The 25,166-nt window shown below is 37.5% G+C and overlaps 1 protein-coding gene across 2 annotated transcripts in view; it reads left to right on the top strand.

The window, feature by feature from the left end:
* LOC150091138 (choline-phosphate cytidylyltransferase A-like) overlaps positions 1-25,166 on the top strand; it is a 260,273-nt gene that overhangs the window by 130,123 nt on the left and 104,984 nt on the right. For both annotated transcript variants that reach the window (XM_090382185.1, XM_090382186.1), the window contains one exon: positions 12,241-12,357. In XM_090382185.1, coding sequence (XP_090238311.1) covers positions 12,241-12,357 — 117 coding nt within the window. The remainder of the gene's footprint in view (positions 1-12,240; positions 12,358-25,166) is intronic.

Here is a 25,166-nt window from a genome sequence, read left to right on the forward strand (position 1 = left end):
TTTCCCATATGTAGTACTTTACATTTGTCAATGTTAAACTTCATTTGCCACCTCTCAGCCCATCTGCTCAACCTTTCCAGATCCTGTTGCAGCAGCATAGTATCAGTAGTGTCCTTAACAACCCTGCCAACCTTTGTATCGTCTGCAAACTTGGACATTAAGCCTGGTACACCATCATCAATATCATTTATAAATACAGAAAACAAGAATGGACCCAACACTGAACCCTGAGGAACTCCACTAATAACATTAGTCCACGTTGAGCAGTGTCCATTGATTACCACTCTCTGTCTTCTGCCACTCAACCATCCCTTTATCCATAGCAGCAATTTGTATCGAATGCCACACTTCTCCAATTTGTGCAGCAGTCTTCCATGCGCAACAGTATCAAAAGCCTTTCTAAGATCCAAATATATAATATCAAAGTTATTCCCTGCATCCAGTTCTTTTGTGACTACATCATAGTATCCAATCAAATTGGTCAGACAAGACCTGCCCTTAATAAACCCATGCTGTGTCTGAGCTATAACTGAATTCTTGTCCAGATGATCCTGCAGTGCTTCTTTAACCAGTGCCTCCATTAATTTTCCTGGAACCGAAGTTAAACTAACAGGTCTATAATTACTTGTGTCAGCCTTTGATCCTCCTTTGTGAATTGGGGTTACATTTGCACATCTCCAGTCCATGGGTACCTCCCCTGAGACCAAAGAAGCTCTCATAATTATGGCTAGGGGTTTGCTTACTTCCTTTGCTGCCTCCTTTAATATAACTGGATAGACCCCATCCACCCCGGGTGCCTTTTTTATGTTTATCCTCAACAATTTCTCCTCCACTTTCCTCTCAGTTATTAGAAAATCATCTAGCTCACTGCCAATGTTTACTTCACCTACGACATTCCCCTTCCTGAATAACTCCTCATGTGTGAATGTAGATGCAAAATACTCGTTTAGATTGTTAGCCACCTGAGCTGGATCCTCAACTGTTGAACCATCAACATCCAGTGGACCAATCTGATTCATCCCTTTCCTTCTTGAGTTTAAATAGGTAAAGAACTCTTTTCTGTTTTTCTTTGCATCCTTTGCCAAGGATTTCTCATAATCTGCCTTTGCCTGCCTAATCTCCTTTGTGACTTGGTTACAGACCAACTTATATCTATCATAGGCTTCCACGTCACCCATTAATTTGTACGTATCCCATGCATTTTTCTTCTTTGCCATATGTCTCATTAGTTCATCTGACAACCATTTAGGCCTGAACCTTGAACAATATTTCTTGGTTGGTATGTAAAGCCTGGTAGCTTCCAAGATTAGTTCCTTGAATGCTTCCCATTTTGAATTTGCTGTTGGTAACATCATCAGTTGGTCCCACTGTATAGAATTTAAATACTGTCTCAGACCATCATAGTTGCCTTTACGAAAGCAAAAACCCTTCCCTTTACCTCTGATGGTAGTTACCTCCTTGAGTAAATCCCACTTCAGCACACTGTGATCACTGCCACACAGTGGTTCATTTATCTGGAGATTCCTAATGCATGAAGAATCACTACTGATAATCAGATCAAGAGTATTACTCCCTCTAGTTGCCTCCCGAACATGCTGGTGTAGAAAACAATCATCCAATAAATCCACAAAAGCCTTGCTAGTGTGTGAGTGACCAACCCACAAATTCCTGTCAATATCTGGGAAATTAAAATCCCCCATTATAAGACTTTGTGATTTACTGGCCCATTCTATTTCCCTGTACAGTATCTTATCATACTCATCAGAGTCATTAGGCCTATAGCACACTCCTACTCTCAATTTTGAATTATCTATGCTTATGTCACACCAAACTGACTCAACACTGCACTGTCCAGCGATGTCAACTGGCTTCACTTCCTTGGATTTTATGTGTTTTTTAACTAATAGCATAACCCCTCCTCCCTTCCTATCCTGTCTATCCTTTCTGTAGACGTACTCCCCAAATTCCAGTTCTGCATTCCTTATATCTGTGTGACACCACGTCTCTGATATCCCAACAATATCTGCCTTTGATGTTTTGAGTAATACCACAAATTCATCAAATTTATTTACTAAACTCCTAGCATTAGTGTACACGCAAGTATACATGCACCTGTTTCTATTCTTAGCTACCCTAACACATCCCATGTGTTTACTTGTACCGCAATGACTTCCAGCAGTCTCTGAAATATCCTGCATCTTGTTTTTCAGGCTTCTGCTCATTCCAATAGAAGCAGTGCAAGAATCTCTTTCACCTCTGCCAGTGGCTACTGTTAATCCATTAGTCTTTGTCTCCCCCCAAGCTAGCAGTTTTCCGACCCACCTAACACTGCCTCGATAGCATCAGCAAATATTCTTGCACCCTTTCTATTTAAGTGTATCCCATCCCTGTAGAAGCAATCTCTCCTGTTAACAAGTACAGTCCAGGCTGAAAAAAATTCTACCCCTTCAGCCTTGCACAATCTTTCCAGGGCCGAATTGATCGACAAGGCTCTCATCGTATACTCCCTCCTATCGTGTCTGGGCAGAATTGCAGACACTTTCAAATTCAACCCTACTTCACGGCTTTTTTTCAACAGTGACCTGTACTTGTTAAGTAATTCCGCTGGTCTCCTACTCTTAATATCATTAGTGCCAACGTGTACAACTATATCACCTTTTGTGCCCTTAAAAGATGATATCTGCTCTACAACGTCATCAACCTTTGCCCCTGGCAGACATACCCTGGTCCTGTTCCACCTATCCTTTTTACAAAGCATGTTCCCCGTTTCCCTGACAATTGAGTCACCAACAACTACTAGTTCCTGTTGGACCAGCGCATTCTGCCTTGGGGGCTGCCTCTGTGTTGCAAGATGACCAAGTCCAAGCTCTGGTGTTGATGTGGGCAGCTGAGAGCTTGATGGGCCCCTCAATTTATTTCCTTCGAGGGCATCCACCCTGTCCTTCAAGGTCTCATATAGGCCCATAACAACGCCGAGTTGTCGCCTAATTTCCTTGCACTCCTTGCATCGTGCACACACAGACATCCCCCATGGCAGTATCATGTCCCGTACCCGATTGCTCCGCAAACATCAAGCAAACAGTGCATCTTAAAAGGCCGTGATTCAGGGGGCAACTGCCCCCCTCAGTTCTCCTCTGAGTCACAGCACTCCCATTAGCTTGAGCCTTTTGCTTTGCTGCTCTGGTCAGAGTCATGATTTCGATTTAAATGTCAATAAAATTACAATTTCAGAACGCAGAACAGGAATTTGGGGAGTACAACATCTATAGAAAGAAAGACAGGATAGGAAGGGAGTAGGGGTTATGCTATTAGTTAAGAAATATATAAAATACAAGGAAGTGAAGCCAGTCGACATCGCTGGACAGTGCAGTGTCGAGTCAGTTTGGTGTGACATAAGCATTGGGAGATCAAAATTGAGAGTAGGAGTGTGCTATAGGGCTAATGACTGTGATGAGTATAATAAGAAACTGTACAGGGAAATAGAGTGGGCCAGTAAATCAGAGAGTCTTATAATGGGGGATTTTAATTTCCCAGATATTGACTGGAATTTGTGGGTTGGTCACTCACACACTAGCAAGGCTTTTGTGGATTTATTGGATGATTATTTTCTACATCAGCATGTTCGGGAGACAACTAGAGGGAGTAATACTCTTGATTTGATTATCAGTAGTGATTCTTCATGCATTAAGAATCTGCAGATAAAGGAACCACTAGGTGGCAGTGATCACAGTGTGCTGAAGTGGGATTTACTCAAAGAGGTAACTACCATTAGGGGTAAAGGGAAGGGTTATTGCTTTCGTAAAGGCGACTACGATGGAATGTGACAGTATTTAAATTGTATACAGTGAGACCAACTGATAATGTTACCAACAGCAAATTCAAAATGGGAAGCATTCAAAGAACTTAATTTGGAAGCTACTAGGCTTTGCATAGGCAACTAAGAAATATTGTTCAAGGTTTAGGCCTAAATGGATGTCAGATGACCAATGAGACATATGGCAGAGAAGAAAAATGCATGGGATACATACAAATTAACATGTGACACAGAAGCCTACAAGTTGATCTGTAACCAAGTTACAAAGGAGGTTAGGCAGGCGAAGGCAGATTACGAGAAATCTTTGGCAAGGGATGCAAAAAGAAACAGCAAAGAGTTCTTTACTTATGTAAACTCTAGAAGGTAGGGGATGAATCAGATTGGTCCACTTTATATCGATGGGTCAACTGTTGATGATCCTGCTCAGCTAGCTAAGAAACTAAATGAATATTTTGCATCGACATTCACACATGAGGAGTTATTCAGCTAGGGGAATGCCAGAGGTGTATTCAACTCTAGCAGTAAGCTAGAGAATCTTGTAATAACTGAGAGCAAAGTAGAGGAGAAATTGTTGAAGATAAACACAAGAAAGGCACCTGGGGTGGATGGCATCTATCCAGTTATATTAAAGGAGGCAGCAAAAGAAGTAAGCAAACCCTTAGCCATAATTATGAGAGCTTCCTTGGACTCAGGGGAGGTAGCCACAGACTGGAGATGTGCAAATGTGACCCCAATTCACAAAGAGGATCAAAGGCTGACACAAGTAATTATAGACCTGTGAGTTTAACTTCTGTTCCAGGAAAATTAATGGAGGCACTAGTTAAAGAAGCACTGCAGGATCATCTAGACAAGACTTCAGTTATAGCTCGGACACAGCATGGTTTTGTTAAGGGGAAGTCTTGCCTGACCAATTTGATTGGATACTATGATACAGTGGCAAAAGAACTGGATGCAGGGCATAACTTTGATATTATATACTTGGATCTTAGAAAGGCTTTTGATACTGTTGCACATGGAAGACTGCTTCACAAATTGGAGCAGTGTGGCATTGGAGGGAAATTGCTTCTATGGATAAAGGAATGGTTGAGGGGGGGGGGGAAGACAGAGTGGTAATCAATGGACACTGCTCAACGTGGACTAATAGTAGTAGTAGTAGTAGTGGCATGTGATGCAAGAAAGCAAGTGTATGAGCTTATGCAGCATCAGCCAAAAAAAAATCACACCATTCCCTCCAAATGCCTGTCCAGTTCCTCCTTAAATTTATTTAACCTGTCAACTTCCACAACGACAGATGGAAGTTTGTTCCAGCACTTACCAACTTGCTGGCTAAAGGCAAATTTCCGCACATCTATTCTACATCTGTCTTTTCTTAATTTGAATTTGTGCCCCCTTAGGTTCGTAGTCTGAACAATTGGAAGGATCCCATCAGAATTCAGCGTGCTCAACCCATTCAAGGGCTTATACACCTCAATCAGATCACCGCACAGGTGCCTAGTCTCCAGCCACTGCAATTTACAGAACTTAAGCCTCTCTTGGTAAGAGGATCCCTTCATTCCACTCACCAATCTTGTTGCCCTAGAATACACGCTCAAGTAAATCTACATTCTTTCTAAAATGAGGCCTCCAGACCTGTACGCAGTACTCAAGGCGTGGCCTGACCATTGCCTTATACAGAGGGACAATCACCTCCTCCCTGCTAGCAAAATTCCTATATATCATTGACAAAACCCCTATATATATCATTGATAAAACCCCATGACCTGCCCTGGCAGCCTGTCTGCATTGCTATAGAAAACTTCATATCTGACTGCACAATTACTCCCAGGTCTTTTTCATTTAATGTTATTAGTGGAGTCCCTCAGGGTTCAGTGTTGGGTCCATTATTGTTTTCTGTATTTATAAATGATATTGACGTGGTATATCAAGCTTAATGTCCAAGTTTGCAGACAATACGAAGGTTGGCAGGGTTGTCAAGGACACTATTGACACTATGCTGCTGCAACAGCATCTGGAAAGGTTGAGCAGATGGGCTGAGATGTGGCAAATGAAGTTAAACATTGGCAAATGTAAAGTACTACATATGGGAAACAGCAACCCCAGAGCAACGTATCAACTCTGTGGTACTGGTACTACACTGACAGTGGTAGAGAATGAAAGGGACCTGGGGGTGGTTGTGCAGGCAGATATGAAGTTCTCTGAGCAGTGCAGACGGGCTGAAAGAGTAGCTCATGGTGTATTGTCAATGATATATAGGCATTTTTCTAGCAGGGATAAGGAGGTGATTATTCCCTTGTATAAGGGTATGGTCAGGCCACACCTAGAATACTGTATACAGGTCTGGAGGTCTCATTTCAAGAAGGATGTAGAGCTGCTGGAACGAGTACAGAGAAGAGCAACAAGATTAGTGAATGGAACAAAGGGGTGCTCTTACGAAGAAAGGCTTAAGTTTTGCAAATTACAGTCTGGAGACTTGGCACCAGCGAGGTGATCTGATAGAGGTGTATAAAGCCTTGAATGGTTTGAGCATGCTCAATGCTGATGGGATTCTTCCTCTTGCTCAGAATAATCACCTGAAGAGGGCATAAATTCAAATTGTGGAAAGACAGATGTAGGATAGATGTGCGGAAATATGCCTTTAGCCAGCAGGTGGTTGGTTGAAGGAACAAACTTCCATCCCTTGTCGTGGAAGTTGATAGCCGAAATAAGTTTAAGGCTCAGCTGGACAGGTATTTCGAACGAACAGAGGGGTGAAGTGGAAGTGGGTTTTTTTTTTTTTTTTTTTGTGGCTGATGCTGCATAAGCTTGCTTTCTTGCATCAAACGCCTCTACTAATGCTAATAAGCAAATTATGTTCGTGTTATATGTGACATCGTTTCCCTATTTATAAATCTTGTATGCTCGAATTTGCATAGTGTAAACACGTGTTATACGAGGACTGACTGTATTAAATATGCAGGTTATTTGCTTTTAAATTTTTATGGATTTATTTATTTTTATATTTTCTTTTTGATCAGTGCAGCCAAAGTCAGCAATTTGCTTGCACTATATGGCTAATACAGTCAGTCCTCGTATAACATGTGTTTACATTACACGAATTCGATCATACACGATTTATAAATAGGGGAACGATATTGTATATAACACCAACCGAATTTGCTTATGCACGACTCGCCTTTGTGTTTACAAGAAATAGCAGTCGGACCGGAATCACCCCAACTGAACACAACACGATAGCAATGAAGAGAAGATTCTGAAAATTTATTTGTTTTTTTTTATATCAATGAAGGGGAAACGCATTTCACCATAATAATGTAAAATTCCAGCTATCGGTATTATCACAAATGCAATTAGATCGAGTTTATTACCAGTTTATAACAGATTCCACTAGCAGGAACGCAACTGGAAATTGTTTTTATTGTATTAGAATAATACAATACTACCAGTTTATAGTCTGTTATAAACTGGTAGTAACCCCCAGAAATGTGCTTTAGTAAAATCTGAGCTAGTGAGGTGTTAATAGAGTTGTCTCTCTCTGCCTTTATGGTAATTTATTCAGTTGCTACACGTGCACAGCTTTGTTTATGCGTATCAAGTGTGCCTCCTCATTTTGTAATTTTGCTTTATTCCCTAAATATGAGTAAAATATTTAAAAGGTGTGAAAAGGAAGCATCCTGGTGAAGACACTACAGATTCAGGGAGAAAAATAAAAGCAATATTGATAAAGAGAGGTGGACTGGGTCAAAAATTCTTATCCAGGAAAATTTGTAGTGGCCTCATACTAGCATTTACGGCCAAAATCACACCGGCCTCCAACCCACCATGGTTTCCCTGGTAAGGCTTATGGCCAGTCTGCCTCTGTCGATAGAGAAAAAATATGAAATTGTGAAACGCTTTGAGTGAAATTAAAGACCATGTAATATTGCATATGCTACAGGCCTAAATGAGGCAACGCCGAGAATTACAAAGAATGCAGAGAAAATAAAAACAACTTTTATAGCAGAAACAACTCAAGTGTAATTAAAATCCATTAGATAAAGACACAAAGAATTAGAATAGATGGAACGGCTGTCGTCTATTTGGATAGAAAATCAAACAAAAAACAAGTTTGCTTACGATCGAAGCAAAAGCATTAGCAATATTTTATTACATAATAGTTGTAATAAAATACGTAAGTATTTTATTATGACTATAATTATCGTAATAAAATGCTTACGTATTTTATTACGATAATTTATTGTGTTTGGTAATGTTTTGATTACAAATGTGTGTTCAATCTTGGGTGGTCAGCACCTAACCCTATTTTTCCCATAGGGCCTGTTGTTTATATTGCACGATTTTGCATTGCACGAGGGTTTCTAGGAACACAACTATCGTGCTGTACGAGGACTGACTGTACTAAAAAATCGACAAGAACCTTCACAGAAAAAGCACCTCCATATTAAAAATAAATGAAAATTTAAGTTATAGTGAATTTCGGCTGGTCTCAGATCCAATCCAAGACTAGCCTGGCGTGCATTGTAACTTTAAAGAAGAGTGAAATTCTCTGAGAAGACAGGTCTGTCTAGCAAAATATCACAGAAATAAGTGTTTTTTCCTCAGAAGTCAGTTGTAGACCCTTCTGATCATTATGCTAATCTAATCTCTCAAGCTCTTATTGGAATGGAACCAACAGTTATTAACTTCTATATCTGTTATTAGTCATTTCTTTAGTATTAGTAATAATAGTGGCAAAAAAAGGAAGGATATACATCAGCAAAAAAAAAAAACGGAATTACAACAGTTCCACATTCTTCCTAAAGTGAGGCCTCCAGAGCTGTATGCAGTAAAGATGTGACCAAACCACTGTTTTATACAACAAGACAATTGCCTCCTCATCCCTTCTGGCTAAATTCCCATATATCATTAACAAAACCCCATTAGCTGTCCTAGCTTCCTCAACCTTAGAAACAGGCTACTGAAGTTTGCAGTGGGTGAGCTTCTCCACTCCAATAGAAACCAAGATGAATATTTGAATGGTAATAGAAATCACTGTCGGTGGTAATGATGTTAGTCAGTCTCTTTGCCACAAGTAAGAAGGACTCTGGGGATATATGGGTGGAGGTTCCAATGACTATCAGTTGCTGAATCTCAGTGGTTACAGCTAGTCAATTGCAGTAACATGCCAGCATTCACTTTCATGTCCAGCATTAGGCAGGAACCTCTGGAACCAATTGGAAAGAAGTGCACATATGAGATTGTTCACAGTTGAAATCATTCTTTTACCCACCTGTATAGATGGCTGCATGGTAGGATGCTAGGATATGTAGAATAACAAACTGTATCAGTGTGTTTGTTTTGATTAGGTTTTATTAGGATTTTTACTGCCAAAGAAGATTACTATAAGAAACTGTTAATGTATGACCTTGCTAAATTACAAATTTGGAGTTCCATTTTTAAATTTGAATAACCATTTTTTTCTTTTAAACCACAGAAGCACTTTCCCACAGTGTAATATCCTCTTCTAGACTCACTTCCTCTATTACAGAGGGTTTGCAGCATGGGTAAAGTGCCCAGATTGGCTAGGTGATTATACGGGCTTGGACATTAGTGCCCCATTGCCTTCATATTTGTTCCTCTTTTGACCATACCAGCATATGTTGACTGGCTGATTCACATGTTGTGTATGCCGAAATAGCCTTCAAATACTTCTTGAGGTAAATGCTTATTCCCTCTGCCTGAACTGAGCTAACTCAGCCCAGATTAAAGTGACCTTCACAAATTCCTGCAGTTTATAACAGGACTTGAACCTAGACCTCTTCAAAGGAAGGGCAGATTAGCATTAGTAGAGGCATATGATGCAAGAAAGCAAGCTTATGCAGCATCAGCCAAAAAAAAAAAAACCCACTCCCATTTCACCCCTCCATTCATTTGAAATACCTTTCCAGCTGAGCCTTAAATTTATTTAGACTATCAACTTCCACGACAGGGGATGGAAGTCTGTTCCACCAACCAACTATCCGCTGGCTAAAGGCAAACTTCCGCACATCTATCCTACATCTGTCTTTCCTCAATTTGAATTTATACCCTCTCAGGTGATTATTCTGAGGAAAAGGAAGAATCCCATCAGCATTGAGCATTCTCAAACCATTCAAGGCTTTATACACCTCTATCAAATCACCTCACCAGTGCCTAGTTTCCAGACACTGTAATTTGCAAAACTTAAGCCTTTCTTCGTAAGAGCAACCCTTTGTTCCATTCACTAATCTAGTTGCCCTTCTCTGTACTCGTTCCAGCAGCTATACATCCTTTTTTGAAATGAGGCCTCCAGACCTCTATACAGTACTCAAGGTGTGGCCTGACCATTGCCTTATAAAAGGCAATCCCTTCTAGAAAAATTCCTGTATATCATTGACAAGACACCATGAGCTACTCTTGCAGCCCATCTCCACTGCTCAGAAAACTTCATATCTGCCTGCACAATTACCCCCAGGTCCTTTTCACTCTCTACCACTATCAGTGTACTACCACAAAGTTTGGGGTTACTGTTTCCCATATGTAGTACTTTACATTTGTCAATGTTAAACTTTATTTGCCAACTCTCAGCCCATCTGCTCAACCTTTCCAGATCCTGTTGCAGCAGCATACTGTCAGTAGTGTCCTTAAAAACCCTGCCAACCTTTGTATCATCTACAAACTTGGACATTAAGCTTGATATATCATCATTAATATCATTTATAAATACAGAAAACAAAAATGTACCCAACACTGAACCCTGAGGGACTCCGCTAATATCATTAGTCCATGATGAGCAGTGTCCATTGATTACCACTCTGTCTTCTTCCACTCAACCATCCCTTTATCCATAGCAGCAATTTGCTTCCAATGCCAAACTGCTCCAATTTGTGCAGCAGTCTTCCATGTGCAACAGTATCAAAAGCCTTTCTAAGATCCAAATATATGATATCAAAGTTATTCCCTGCATCCTGTTCCTTTGTGACCACATCATAGTATCCAATCAAATTGGTCACGCAAGACTTTCCCTTAACAAAACCATGCTGTGTCCGAGCTATAACTGAAGTCTTGTCTAGATGATCATGATCCTTCAGTGTCTCCATTAATTTTCCTGGAACAGAAGTTAAATATTGGTCTATAATTACTTGTGTCAGCCTTTGATCCTCCTTTGTGAATTGGGGTCACATTTGCACATCTCTAGTCCATGGGTACCTCCCCTGAGTCCAAAGAAGCTCTCATAATTATGGCTAAAGGTTTGCTTACTTCCTTTGCTGCCTCCTTTAATATAACTGGATAGATCCCATCCTCCCCAAGTGCCTTTTTTTTGTTTATCTTCAACAATTTCTCCTCCACTTTCCTCTCAGTTATTTCAAAATCTTCTAGCTCACTGTCACCTCTGGCATTCCCTCGCTGAATAACTCCTCATGTGTGAATGTAGATGCACAATACTCATTTAGTTTGTTAGCCACCTGAGCAGGATCATCAACAGTTGAACCATCAATATCAAGTGGACCAATCTGATTCATCCCTTTCCTTGTAGAATTTACATAGGTAAAGAACTCTTTTCTGTTTTTCTTTGCATCTTTTGCCAAGGATTTCTCATAATCTGCCTTTGCCTGCCTAATCTCCTTTGTGACTTGGTTACAGACCAGCTTATATCTATCATAGGCTTCCATGTCACCCATTAATTTATATATATACCATGCATTTTTCTTCTCTGCCATATGTCTCATTAGTTCATCTGACATCCATTTAGGCCTAAACCTTGAACAATATTTCTTAGTTGGTATGTAGTCTAGTAGCTTCCAAGATAAATTCTTTGAATGCTTCCCATTTTGAATTTGCTGTTGGTAACATCATCAGTTAGTCCCACTGTATAGAATTTAAATACTGTCTCAGACCACCGTAGTTGCCTTTACGAAAGCAAAAACCCTTCCCTTTACCGATGATGGTCGTTACCTCTTTGAGTAAATCCCACTTCAGCACTCTGTGATCACTGCCACCCAGTGGTTCCTTTATCTGCAGATTCTTAATGCATGAAGAATCATTACTGATAATCAGATCAAGAATATTAGTCCCTCTAGTTGCTTCCTGAACATGCTGATTTAGAAAACAATCATCCAATAAATCCACAAAAGCCTTGGTAGTGTGTGAGTGACCAACCCACAGATGGCAATGTATTTTGCTAAGAGCCATAACTTTAAAGAATGAGTAGAATTAACTGAAAGGCTACATCCAACTATCCAGCAAGATATCAGAGAAATGATGTTTTTTCAGAATTCAATTGTATAGAACATAAGGTGCCACAGAGGATTTAGAGTAAAATGTCTGCTTGAATAGTATGCACTTTATCTTAAATAGAAAAAAAAAAACTAAAATGAAATGATTTCCAGGTTGTAAGTATTTTTGTTTAATACTTTATTTATATAATTTAGTTACAAGGCGTATACGAGTATATGCAGATGGAATCTATGATTTGTTTCACCAGGGACATGCCCGTCAGCTTATGCAAGCCAAAAATGCATTTCCAAATGTGTATCTAATAGTTGGAGGTGAGTGAGCTTTTCATATCACTATTTATTATATCATTCATTGACGTTGACAATAAAAGAATGTAAATGATGAATAGATGAATATGCTCCTTGAAAGTCTTTACATGTAAATTAATGTTTATTCCTTGTATATTGCATATTAAATTATTTATTGATTGTTATCCAGAGGTGGAAAAGGTCAATGAGTGTACCTTTGTGCAGGTACATTCAGTCAATTGAATGGTTTATGGATTGTTACACAGAGGCAAAAAAGAGGATTTACTATACAAAGGTGCATTTCAGTTAACTAAATAAAATTGCAGTTGAAATTAATCTTTTAGATATACTGTCGTATTCTATACTACAGAATGGACTTGTGGAACAGGTTCTAAAGTGAGAAGAACAGTCCAGTTGTCTCCACAGTAGAGGCACTTGCCTTTAGAATGGAATAATTAAAAAATCCGATTTTTATCCTTCTTGTTACCTCTGGGTGACAAACTATATAATTGGAACATATACTTGGAAGCTTCTGTTTTTTTACCTTTGGAAAATATGACTTTTATTTATTTATAACATCTGTTTGGCATTTAACATGTATGATCCTGTGTAATTAAAATTACATAGGATCACAGATGCTATATGCCAAATTTTTATTTTAAGGTAATTATTTTTCATTAGGTTATCTTCATATCAGTACCTTAATGATCTGCCGACCGGGCTAGCCAGGTGGGTAAAGTGCCTGCCTGGCAACCCAATGGTCGCGGGTTCGAATCCCGCCTCGGGCTTGGATCAAAGTACTGCAAAAACCTTGGGAGGTGCATTATGGCCACAGAAGCCACCAACAACTACCAAAAAAAAAAAAAAACAACTTAATGATCTAGAAGTCTCTGTTATGCACTCCCTTACAACAGTGACGTAGGATAAATGATTAGTAAAATAATAGGAGTTTACCTCAATATGGTGCGTAGAACACTTCCGTATGATACCCTCCAGAAATTAAAACGAAAAAATCGACAACTTACCGGTACATTAGAGTAAGATATAAATAAATAAACAATTTAACACAATTAAAATCAATCTAAAACAATTAAAAAAAAATTAAAAAACAAATTAACGCAATTAAAAGAATCTAACGAAAATATTCAAAACGATTTTCCTTTCTGAAGCCGACAACGCTTTTCAACCGTATGTCGTGATCACAGGAATGAAAATTACCGAATCGGGTTAAACCTGATACTTAAATAGAGATTATTTGTCTTCGCGCATGCACGTAAAGGTCCACGCATCGGAGATTAAATATGGCCGCCGAACATTAACAGAATTCTCGTGTAATTTTATTTCAACGGTTTCTGCAATTAATAGTCGCGTATAATTACGTTGAACATTAAGTATTTTGGCCTCGTTAAATAAAAAAGTATGTTTTTCGTTAATGGCATGAAAGGCTAATTCTGACGCTGCTGAACGAGAAGCACGAACTGAGGCTTCATGTTGATTTACACGAATATTAAGAGAAAATTGGGTCGAACCTTGATAAGACGAGTCGCAATCACCGCAAGAAATGTTGTATACCAGATCATTAATTTGTGTTGCAAACGCTGAAAGAACAGAGTGATTGTTCAGTGTAGTGTGTAACTTCCGTATAGGCCTAGCTACAATTTTAAATTCGGTATATTTAAAGAATCTGTTAAGATGTTTGTGCCACTGTTCAACATATGGGACAGAAATAAAGTTATTTTTTGATATTACTATTGTTGATTGGTGTAGTATTTTTTATCCTATCCTTAGCTTGTACCCTAATTCGGTTTATTGTGGTAATGGAATAACCCCTGTTTAAGAATCTGCTAGTTAATATTTGTATTTCTGAGTCCAAAGCAGAATCTGTCGTTGAATATTTATAGGCATTAAGAAATTGATTAAAGATAATCGATCTTTTGTAGCTGAATGGGTGATAGCTATTATTATGTAGAAGCATACCGGTGTTTGTAGGTTTACGATAGATGCTAAATTGTGTTTTATTCGAGTCCCAGGTAAGCGTGAAATTTAGAAAGTTTAATGACTTAGTATCCGTATCCTCCCTTTCCAATGTAAATTTGAGTCTAGAATGAATATTATTAAATTAATGTAAAATGTCTTGGATAGTATTACTATCGGTAATAACTAGAACATCGTCTAAATACCTCCCATAGTATGTGATACGGGTTCGAAAAGGTGTCAAATGTATCTGCTCAATCATTGAGAGATAGATCTCTGACATTAAGCCACTCAGGCTCAAACCCATTGGTAATCCAAAAATTTGTTTGTACACCTTGTCTCGAAAGGTGATGTAGTTAGCCTCAACTAACAGTTTAATTAAGTGAAAAATTTCATTAATAGGTAGCTTCGTATAATTAATCGGTGTCGAGTTTTTATTTAACATATCCCAAATAATATCTAATGTCTATTCAACGTTTATATTCGTATATAATGAGGTAACATCTGGTGAGAATAAATTGTCATTGTCGCCAAGTCTACAGTCTTTAAGCTTATTAAATAATGTATCGTAGTTCTTGATCCCAAATTGTATTACCTGTCTAAAGGTTTTTATAATGTTATATACATGTGTGGCTAAAAGTTTTTATAATGTTATATACATGTGTGGCTAAAGGTTTTTATAATGTTATATACATTAAGGATGAAAATGCCGAGTTCCTGTAGGAAACAATAGGTTGAATAGGAAACCCAGTCTTGTGTAATTTTACCTGACCGAAAAGTGCAGGAATATTGTATGTTCTGGACTTCAATTCCTTTAACTGAACCATAGTAATGTAGTCGTTTTTTCGATACGTGGTTAACGTTTTATTGTATTGATTGACCAAATTGGTAAACAGTGCCGGGTCTACTTCACGATAAGTGGAGGTATCTGGCACAACTGAATCTAACTTATTAATATAATCATGTTTATCTAGTATTACCACTGTATCTCCTTTATCTGCCCTCTGTATAATAATGTCCTTATTTCCCCGAAGTTCTCGTAAAGCTGAACTGTCATGTGTATTCAATTTAGGAAGTCGCATTTCTTTTATGTTATTCACTACTTGGTTAACTTGTTGAATAAATACATATTTTTTTGTGGAACATTACGAAGTCCAAATTCAATATCAATTACGCATTGTTTTTTAGGCAGTTTTCGAGGTGGTAAATTATAATTTAGTCCTTTGGATAAAAGCGAAATCTGGTCCTGTGATAGTGTACAAGAGGAAAGATTTGTAACCTGTTGATATGTCGGTTCGTTGGATACTGGGTGAGGGGGTGTTTGTGAACTAGCTGACATATTCTGTTGTAGCATGTTGTGTGTCTGTGGGGGGGGGGATGTCACCCAACTCGTATGAACTTGGTCACAAGCCCGCGACAATGTGCTAGAATTCGCATGAATGTGTCTTGACCTATCCGATAATGTTTGCAACTTATTAACATGTCTGTTTTTTTATTTCTGAGGCTGTGCTTCCCGTCGCAAATCTATGGAGGTCTTCAATACAGACCAATCATTCGGATGTAGATAATTTATTAATTTATCGCGAAGCTTCCTAACCTGAGAAAGGTATTTTTGTTTATTCGAATATCGAGATTTTAAGGCAAGCTTAATAATATTACGCGATGTCGCCAGTGTTAGTTGTTTTATGCCTGAAATTTTTTGATTTAAATTTACCCTGGCAAACTTCGGAACGATGTTGTTTTGAAGGCAATATTTTAGAAAAGAAATATGGTAACTTTGGGCCGAGTACCTTAGTGTAGATTTTATGTAATTTTGTACCAAGCCATTCAAAAAATCTCCCATAGTTGTGTGTATCGATTGTGTACTGCTGGAGAGATAGGAAGTGAATGAAATAGTCAATAAGAGTTTAAAAATTAATTAGATAGTATGAATCAGAGATGTACTACTCAATATGTTCTACATTGATAATAATATTAGTAAAATAATAAGAGGAGTTTACCTCAATATAGTGCGTAGAACACTTCCGTATGATACCCTCCAGAAATTAAAACAGAAAAAACGAAAAAATCGACAACTTACCGGTACATTAGAGTAAGATATAAATAATTTTTTAATTGTTTTAATTGTTTTTTAATTGTTTTTTAATAAAATTTTTAATTGTTTTAGATTGATTTGAATTGTGTTAAGTTGATTATTTAATTATTTATATCTTACTCTAACGTACCGGTAAGTTGTCGATTTTTTTCGTTTTTTCCGTTTTAATTTCTGGAGGGTATCATACGGAAGTGTTCTATGCACTATATTGAGGTAAACTCCTCTTATTATTTTACTAATATAATTTCAACGTAGAACATACTGAGTAGTACAGCTCTGATTCATACTATCTAAGGGTAAATGATTATAAGATGGAGATAAGAATATGGACCATATTTCGTTGTATCGTGCAGATTTGTACACATGGCATGGGTGCACTTATGTGCTGACTAGTCAGCTATCTGTAATATATATGAATATATATGAATAAATGTGTTCATTGGCTATGCCATCTAACTTCATTATATAAAAAAAATAGAAAAAATATTGTTATACTTTAAAGTGTTAGGACAATAGCTATCTTACAAGCAACACATTTATTTCTTCCATTCATGTAATCTTCCGCAGATAATTAATCTGTTCATTCATGTGTCATATAAAATGTCCTAATTAAATTTGGTATAAATCATGGTTCAAAATAGAAAATTTTACAGAACTGAAAACTCATCAGTATAATATGTGCAGAAGGCAATTAATGTGCATACATGACATTTTATGTATATGACAAAATGGAATGATATTCTGGTGCCCATTCCAAGCCCTGGTATAGAGAAAGTTATATTTATACACTGGATTCCGGTTATTTGGGCCACCAGTTAATCGAGGCAGCTGTTTATTTGGGACAAATCTTAAAAAACAGAACCTAATCGAGAAAATAGCCAGGGTTTACTTCGCTTAATTGGGACAAAATGCTGTTTAATCAGGGCAGGAGACTGCAGCACTGGAGATTACCCTACAATTGTCTCCGACAGTACAACGTAGTTCGGACAATTTGGCCTTAGTTGCCCTTGTGCCAATAAACTTCCATTTAAACCAACCAACCAACATAGTTCAGTTGGATTTCTGGAGGTCACAACCATAAAACAATTAGCAGTCACCTGTTTATTGGGCTTTTCTGTTAGTGCTATCTATCATAAACGGATAGTAAACTCGATCTTATTATAATTTGCGATAATACCGACAGCTGGAATTCTGTGGGTTATTATGGTAAAATGTGTTTACACTTCCATGGAATCTTCAATCATATAAAAAAATTTATTTTCAGATCTTCTCTTCATTCCTATTTTTAAAGCTTTGTAACTCATTACTCTGTTCTCACTTGCGCATATTGTGTTACTTGCAATTTGTGTGTGCTGTGATCTTTGTTATTGATTGTTTGTCTTTTTACTGTTTTAAATTTTAACTCCCGCCCACAGATGTCAGTGAACAGAAATGTCAACTAGTTTAGTTAGTATGTACATATTACAGTACGTATTAATTATTCCGATTATCACGTATATTCTTCCAAATTTCACGTATCATTTAATTTTTTAATTGGTAAGGTAATAAAGGGTAAATTTGTGCTTAATATATCTTTACTTTTATAGCCTGTGGATAATATTCCTCCTATTTTTGCTAATTAGAATCGCTGTTTAATAGAATTAAAATTCAATTCACAAACGTGATCACAATGACCGGTGCTTACTACACGTCGTATAGTGAACGGTACTTTACTATGGTGAGTTCGTCGTAACATCATTTGATTGTACAGTGAACTAATTGTAAAGGGGGGGGGTAAATTGTATTTTTAACTATTTATGTGAAACTTCGGATAATTAGGGCAGCCGCTTAATCGGCCAAAATACACTAGTCCCGATGTGTCCCAAATAACCGGAATCGACTGTATTAGAAAAAAGTGGCAAATGATACAAGAAGCTTATATGTCATCAGTCAAAAAAAAAAAAAAAAAAAATATGCACCTCACCATTCATTCTACCCCCCAAGTATTTGTCTAGTTCTTCCTTGATTTGACATATTCTTAGAGGATATGGATGGGTGATGACGTGTGTGTGTGTGTGTGAAGTTTTTTTTATTTATTTATTTGATTTATTTATTTTTTTTTATATAACTCATTGATGTCAGATTCCCATTTTGCATAAATTAATAAAATGTTGAGTGTATATTATAGTATTTTTATCTCTTTATATCAGGACACATTATATATTATACAATGCAAAGAAAGCTACTTTCATTATAACATATGATTGATTATTCTTTGTTTTTTAAATGTCATACTTCAATTTATGGGAACTTACAAAAATTCAAAACAAATAACTATTTAGGTGACATCTGCTATATAAAAAGTGCTGCAATTATTTTTCTTCTGAGTGTCGTATTTAGTTTTTTTTTTTTTTTTTTTTTTTTTTTTTGTTAAATTGTGAATTACATCGGTATGTATCTAAAATTTATTTTAGCTTTACTATTTGCGTAAATCTTTTTTCCATTGTGAGAAGTTGCCAGGGACTCACAAATTAATGGGCTTTTAATTCAAAAACTTGATACTTAATTGGGCAATCTTTGCAAATATGACAATCTCAATCCTCCTGATCATACTTTCCATCAACCACCAGCAGATATCAACTGGAATTAGTCTGCATTCCTTCTGTGAAACAGCTGCCAGCTCCAGTTGGAAGAAGACTCTTTTGGTCACAGCTTAATCTGGTGATCCAGTTCATCACACAGGTGTTCAGTATAAATCGAACATGCTCTAAGCCAGCCATTTCAACTTTTGATTTATTATTAGTGGTGAATGATTCAAGTTAGCAAGATTATACTGCATCGGCAAAAAAAAAAAAAAAAACAAAAGCTGCTTCCTTCATTAACATAAACATAAATTACAATGACAGATTTTCATATCTGAGCCACCTAGCCTGATTTTAGCCACAAACTCAGATTTCTAAAGACTGATGACATATTAGCAGCAGCAGAATGATTCAAGATTATTTTTTTTACCTTGGCAAAAAAATAATAATTCCAACATCATTTGTTTATCCTTTCTGATAATTTATCTGATCCTTTAAATTTAAACTACCCATCTCTGCAACAACAACAACAACAGATAGAAGGTTCTTCCAACAGTCACTCTTTGGTTGAAAGGAAGTTTTCACATATCTATCTTACAACCATCTTTTTCCAATTTAAATTTGTACCCTCCTCTGTGTATTGTCTGAGAAAGAGTAAGGATGCTATCTGCTTTAGTTTCCACAACCCATTTAAAGCCTTAAAAACTTCACTTGGTTGCCTCACAAGTGCCTGGTCTCCAGGTGCTATAATTTACAGAACTCTTCAGTTTTGATAAGAGTACCTCTTGTGCCCCTGACTAATCCTGTTGCTGTTCTCTGCACCTTTCCACCAGATTCACATCTTTCCTAAAATGATTATTCCAGACTTGTATGTAGTACTCAAGATACAGCCTAGCCATTGCCTTGTACAACAGATAATGGGCACTGCTCTTCATGGACTAATGTTATTATTGGAGTTCCCCAGGGTTTAGTGCTGGATCCATTGTTGTTTTCAATATTTATCAATAATATTGATAAATGTATATCAGGCTTAATGTCAAAGTTTGCAGATGATACAAAGGTTGGCAGGGTGATTAACAACAGTCATCAGGGTGAGCTACCACAACAAGATCTGGGAAAATTGAGTCAATGGGCTGAGAAATAGCAATTGAAGTTTAACATTGACAAATGCAAAGGTACTGCATTTGTCAATGGAGGGGGTAGTGGAGAATGAAAAAGACCTGGGGTTAATTGTGCAGTCAGACGTGAAATTCTCTGAGCAGTGCAGACATGCTTCCAGGACAGCTCATGAGGTTTTGTCAATGATATACAAAAACTTTGTTAGCAGGGATAACAAGGTGATTATCTCTTTGTATAAGGCCACGGTTAGGCTGCATCTTGAGTACTGTATACAGTCCTGGAAGTCTCACTTCAGGAAAAATGCAGATCTGCTGGAACGGTTGCAGAGAAGTGCATCCAGACTGGTGAAGGGAACAAAAGGGTGCTCTTACCTAGAAAGGCTTCAGTCCTGCAAATTGCAGCATCTTGAGACCAGGCATCTGGGGAGATCTGATTGAGGTGTTTAAAGCCTTACTAGATTCAGTAAGGCTTTAAACACATGAGGTGGCATAAATTCAAGTTGAGGATGGATGATTGCAGGATAAATGTGAGGAAGTTTGCCTTCAGCCAGCAGGTGGTTAATTGTTGGAAATGGGTTTCATCTGTTGTTGTGGAAGTAGATGGGTCGAGTAAACTCAAGGGAGAACTAGACAAATTATTGGAGGGTATGAATGGGTGAAGTGGCGGTTTTTTTTTTTTTTTTTGCTTTCTTGCATCATTTCTCTCTTCATGGTCAAGTTCCTTTATATCATTAACAGAACATCACGAGCCATCCTAGCAGCATGTCTGCATTGCTTAGAGAACATATTGTCAGATTGTACTATTATCCCTAGGGAATTTTTGTTCTCCACCACCTTGAGTGTGACAACATATTCAACTGGTGTATTATTCTTGGTTTACGACTACATCACGACTATACTGCTACATAATTCCTTACTTTCATCAAAGTTAAACTACAATTGCAACTTTAGCTTATTCTTCCTAATTTATGCAGGTCTTTTTGGAATAGCATACTCCAATTACTGGCATTGATGTATTAATGGGCACTACATAAAAGAGTAGTGCCCATTAATACATCATCTCTGTCTCCTCTTACTTAAGCATCTCTTTGTCTGTACAGGAACTTGCTCTTAATTCCATATTGCTCCAGTTTGCCCAGCAGTATTTTATATGGAACATCTTGCAGTATAAAAAGCTTTATGGAACAGTATTGAATTCTAAGTATATGATGCCAGAATTTTAATTACTACATTTAATAACCACTCTTATACCAAGTGAAAATAAAATAATTTATTAAGCTTATAGCCCAAACCACTATGCATTTAAGGTGACGTTTCAAGCATCTTACCGATACCCATCATTAGACCATGCTGGTAGGGATAGAAAAATAGAAAGGGTTACAATTTGACTTGTATTACAATAATTATTAATTGTGAATTTTAAGTCTAAAGGACGATGGTAAAGAAAGCAAACACAAGAACCACGGCAAACTACGAGAAACCTTACTGGACAAACTGGTTTGTTGCTACTACAGTTTCTCCCTGCATTCTTGGAAAACAGACAGTGCGTGTTATCAGTAGCGACAATAGATGTCGAGAAGAATATATTGATTGAGACGTAGGCATGACAGATGATAACATCATAGCATTAAGTGATTGATTGATGTTATGATATGTATATATATAAAGAATCCTTATTTCTTTTCCTGTTATTTCATAACCTAACATTTAAGGTCTGGTTATGAAATATAATGAAAACAATGTCACATTATACCTTCATGGGACTCGAGGCAAAATGGAATTTGGGGGCCCGTCTAAAGATAAAACTAATAAAGAACATTTTCACTTTCAATTTCATTTTATTGTGACAACAAAACAAACAAATTATATGACATAAGAATTAAATATAAAATTTCATCAAAATTGGTAAAGCCATTTTTGAAAAAAAAAAAAAAAAAATTTCAAATTAATCTTCAAGGAAAGTTCATTGACCTTGGCAGGTATAAAGTTCAATTTCCAATAAAAATCACTTTAAGTGATTTTTATTGGAAACTTGTTATCCTGTAGGCAAAAAAGTCTTTCTTGCCTACAGGATAACATGCCACTGATGAAAACTAAAGAAACCTTTCCTTTTTCCTAACCTATACTTTATGGTTAGGTTAGGAAACCTAACCTTAAAAACATACAATTAAATCAGTAATATGGTTTTTAATAGCGTAAACACACATGAACTCCAATAATCTGCTTTTAATAATGAGAAAAGCTAATCATTACATCGTATGTCACACCTACATGTCAATTAATACATCCTTCTCGATTTCCATTGCAGCTGCCAATAACACGCACCATCTGTTTACCAAGAATGCAGGTGTGTGTACGGGTATCATGGTGGCTCCAAGGCAGTAGCTCATCTCCACCTTTGTTCTCTGTGTTGGTGTAGAAACCCTAGGCCTTCGCCACCAGGGAGCAGCGAACACTTGGGCTGCTGGAGCCCGACCCCAGGCAAGATGAAACTGGCCTGGGTCTGCTGTCCTATATGTGCTTATATGCACAAAATCCCGCACCCACTGGAGATAGTGAAATACTGATGGGTGCTAGCAATCCTGCTCCCAGGTTGCCCATACCTGGAAGCCAGCGAAAAATATATAAAATAAAATAAATAAAAATTAAAAATAAAGTGGCATAGTTACCCATAGTAGTATCACTACATATTTTTAGGTAAACATGGCATTCAATGCTTAAATTATAGCAATTTAACCTTTATCACTACTTAATTTGGTGTATCAAGAATGCAGGGAGAAACTGCAGACGGCAAACCAGTTTGTCTGGTAAGTTTGCCATGGTTCTTGTGTTGGCTTTCTTTACCTTAGCCGTCTAAAGTATTTAAAGTTAAATTTCCCTTTGGTTACAATAGAAAACAGATATTGAAAATTAGTAAATACATAGTACATGAAGGTTAAATTCTTACCTGCTGACAGACTCCTACTTGTCGATGCTACCAGAACGTGATGTGCATACCAGCAAGAGGTGCTGCCATCAGTTAATTTCTAAGTGAGGGATTAAGTCTATTAACCAATAGAAAGGTGCTAAGTTTTTCTGTCTTGGGTCCAGTGGTTCTTGTTGGAGTGAAAGCCTTGGGGTGAACTCTGCTCTCATACTCTGATCATCTGTGGTTGTTGTGCAGGCTGGATCTGGGGGGGAAGGGGGGACATTGTATGTGGGCTGGTCTTGCGGATATCTGGACTATTTTCTTTTCCTCTTTTTCCATTTCTTCTTCTATTTTTTTGTTGAAAAGGTGGAAATATTTTTTGGTTGAATTCGACTCCTTGTTTTCTGTTAATTAACGAGGCTCCAAACATTTTTTTGGAGAAAACTTCTTTAAATTTTCTTCTGTTGTACTGGTTCTCTGTAGAGAGGATTCTAGTATGGTTGAAATCCCATGTGTCACCACATTGGATTGCATGTAGGGCTGTGTTGCATTTTAGGATTCTTCCATAATGTTCCTATGTACATACCCCCCCACATTTTATTACCTCTATTTTATAAATAGGACTTCTAGCGCTATAGGGCTGTTGTTTTAGCATCTGCTTAATGGAGGCTGAACTGTTGAAAAAGGTGGTGATTCCATATTTTCTTGCTTCTTTTGCTATTTTAGTACTGATTGTTAGTATGTAAGGTATGCATATGAGGTTCTTCTCTCCCTTCTGGGTTGGGGTTGTGTGAAGGTCTTGGAGGTGTCTTCTACTGCTCTGTTAATAAATAACATGTTGAGGAAATCTGCTCTTCAAGGCAAGCCTGGTTATTGTTTGTAGTTCTTGTTGGAAGTTTTCTTTACAAATTCTGTATGCTCTGAGGATGAAGGATTTGAGAACACCAATTTTTGTTGAAAAAAAAAAAGGATGGAGGGTTTGTAGGTTAAGATGGTCCCAGTGTCTGTAGGCTTCCTGTAAATTTCCATAAGTAGCACTAGGGATTTTCTGATGAACAAGATGTTTGGGAAAGGAAGACTGCTGTTTTTTTCTATTTCCGTTTTGAATTTGATCTTTTGATGATAGTTGTTAAGAGCTTAAAAAAATTTTGTGAATTTTTTGTTCAGAATAAAAATTTCTAAACTAAACTGTAGACATAAATTTCCCATTACATATAGAAATGGAAAACTTACTCTAGCCAGTCTTAATATTAAAGACCCCATTAAAAATAACTTTTCAATGAAAATTGTTGACATCGCTTGTTTAAAACTGTTATGCAGTGCATTAAACAAATCAAGCGAGACATAGTAAAACTTACATACAAGGACCAGTACAAAAAGTAATGTCTCCTAATTTTTTGCTTTCAAATGTGGTGCTGTAGATCATTTTGCATGTCACTAAGTAGTCACTAGAGGGCTCTAGTTTGGCCATACTGAGTGGGTGCTGTGATCAGTCTCATAAGTTCAAGCACACGGATAGTTCAAAATGGTGGATGTTACAAATATACATATCAAACAAAGAGTGGTGATTGAATTTCTTACCAAGGAAGAAGTGACACTTATCAATTCATACACATCTCAAAAATATTTATGGTGAAAATACTATAGGTGTGAGTACACTTAGACATTGGATAAGGCACTTTCAGAGTGGAGAAAGTGACATCGTTGACAAGGCATGAAGTGGCCAGTCAGTAGCATCAGTGACAACAAGTCAGATTGACACATTGATCAAAGAGGACCGCCGCATCACAACACACGAATTGTGCAATTCAGTAGGTAAAGGGAAACCTGCTGTGATAACCATCATAAAGGAGCTAGGCTACAACAAGGTTTACACCCAGTGGGTCCTGAAAATGCTGACACATGAGCACAAAGAAGCCTGGAAAGTTATCTGTGCAGTACTTCTCCGACACTACAAGAGTGAAGGAGAGGTTTTTCTTTCATGCATAGTCACAGGTGAGTGACAAAACCTGGGTTCACCATCAAAATTCACCGTGCAGGAAGTTCAAAAGACAGCCCTCTATTGGTAAAGTCATGGCGACTGTTTTGGGACAAAGATGGGGTCTTGCTTGTGGATTCCTTGGAGCATGGCACTACAATCAACTCAGATCAATATGTGGAAACATGGGAAAAGTTGA

This window comes from Mastigoproctus giganteus, chromosome 1, assembly GCF_048544385.1.
Source record: "Mastigoproctus giganteus isolate SK-2022 chromosome 1, ASM4854438v1, whole genome shotgun sequence".
Taxonomy (NCBI): Eukaryota; Metazoa; Arthropoda; class Arachnida; order Uropygi; family Thelyphonidae; genus Mastigoproctus; species Mastigoproctus giganteus.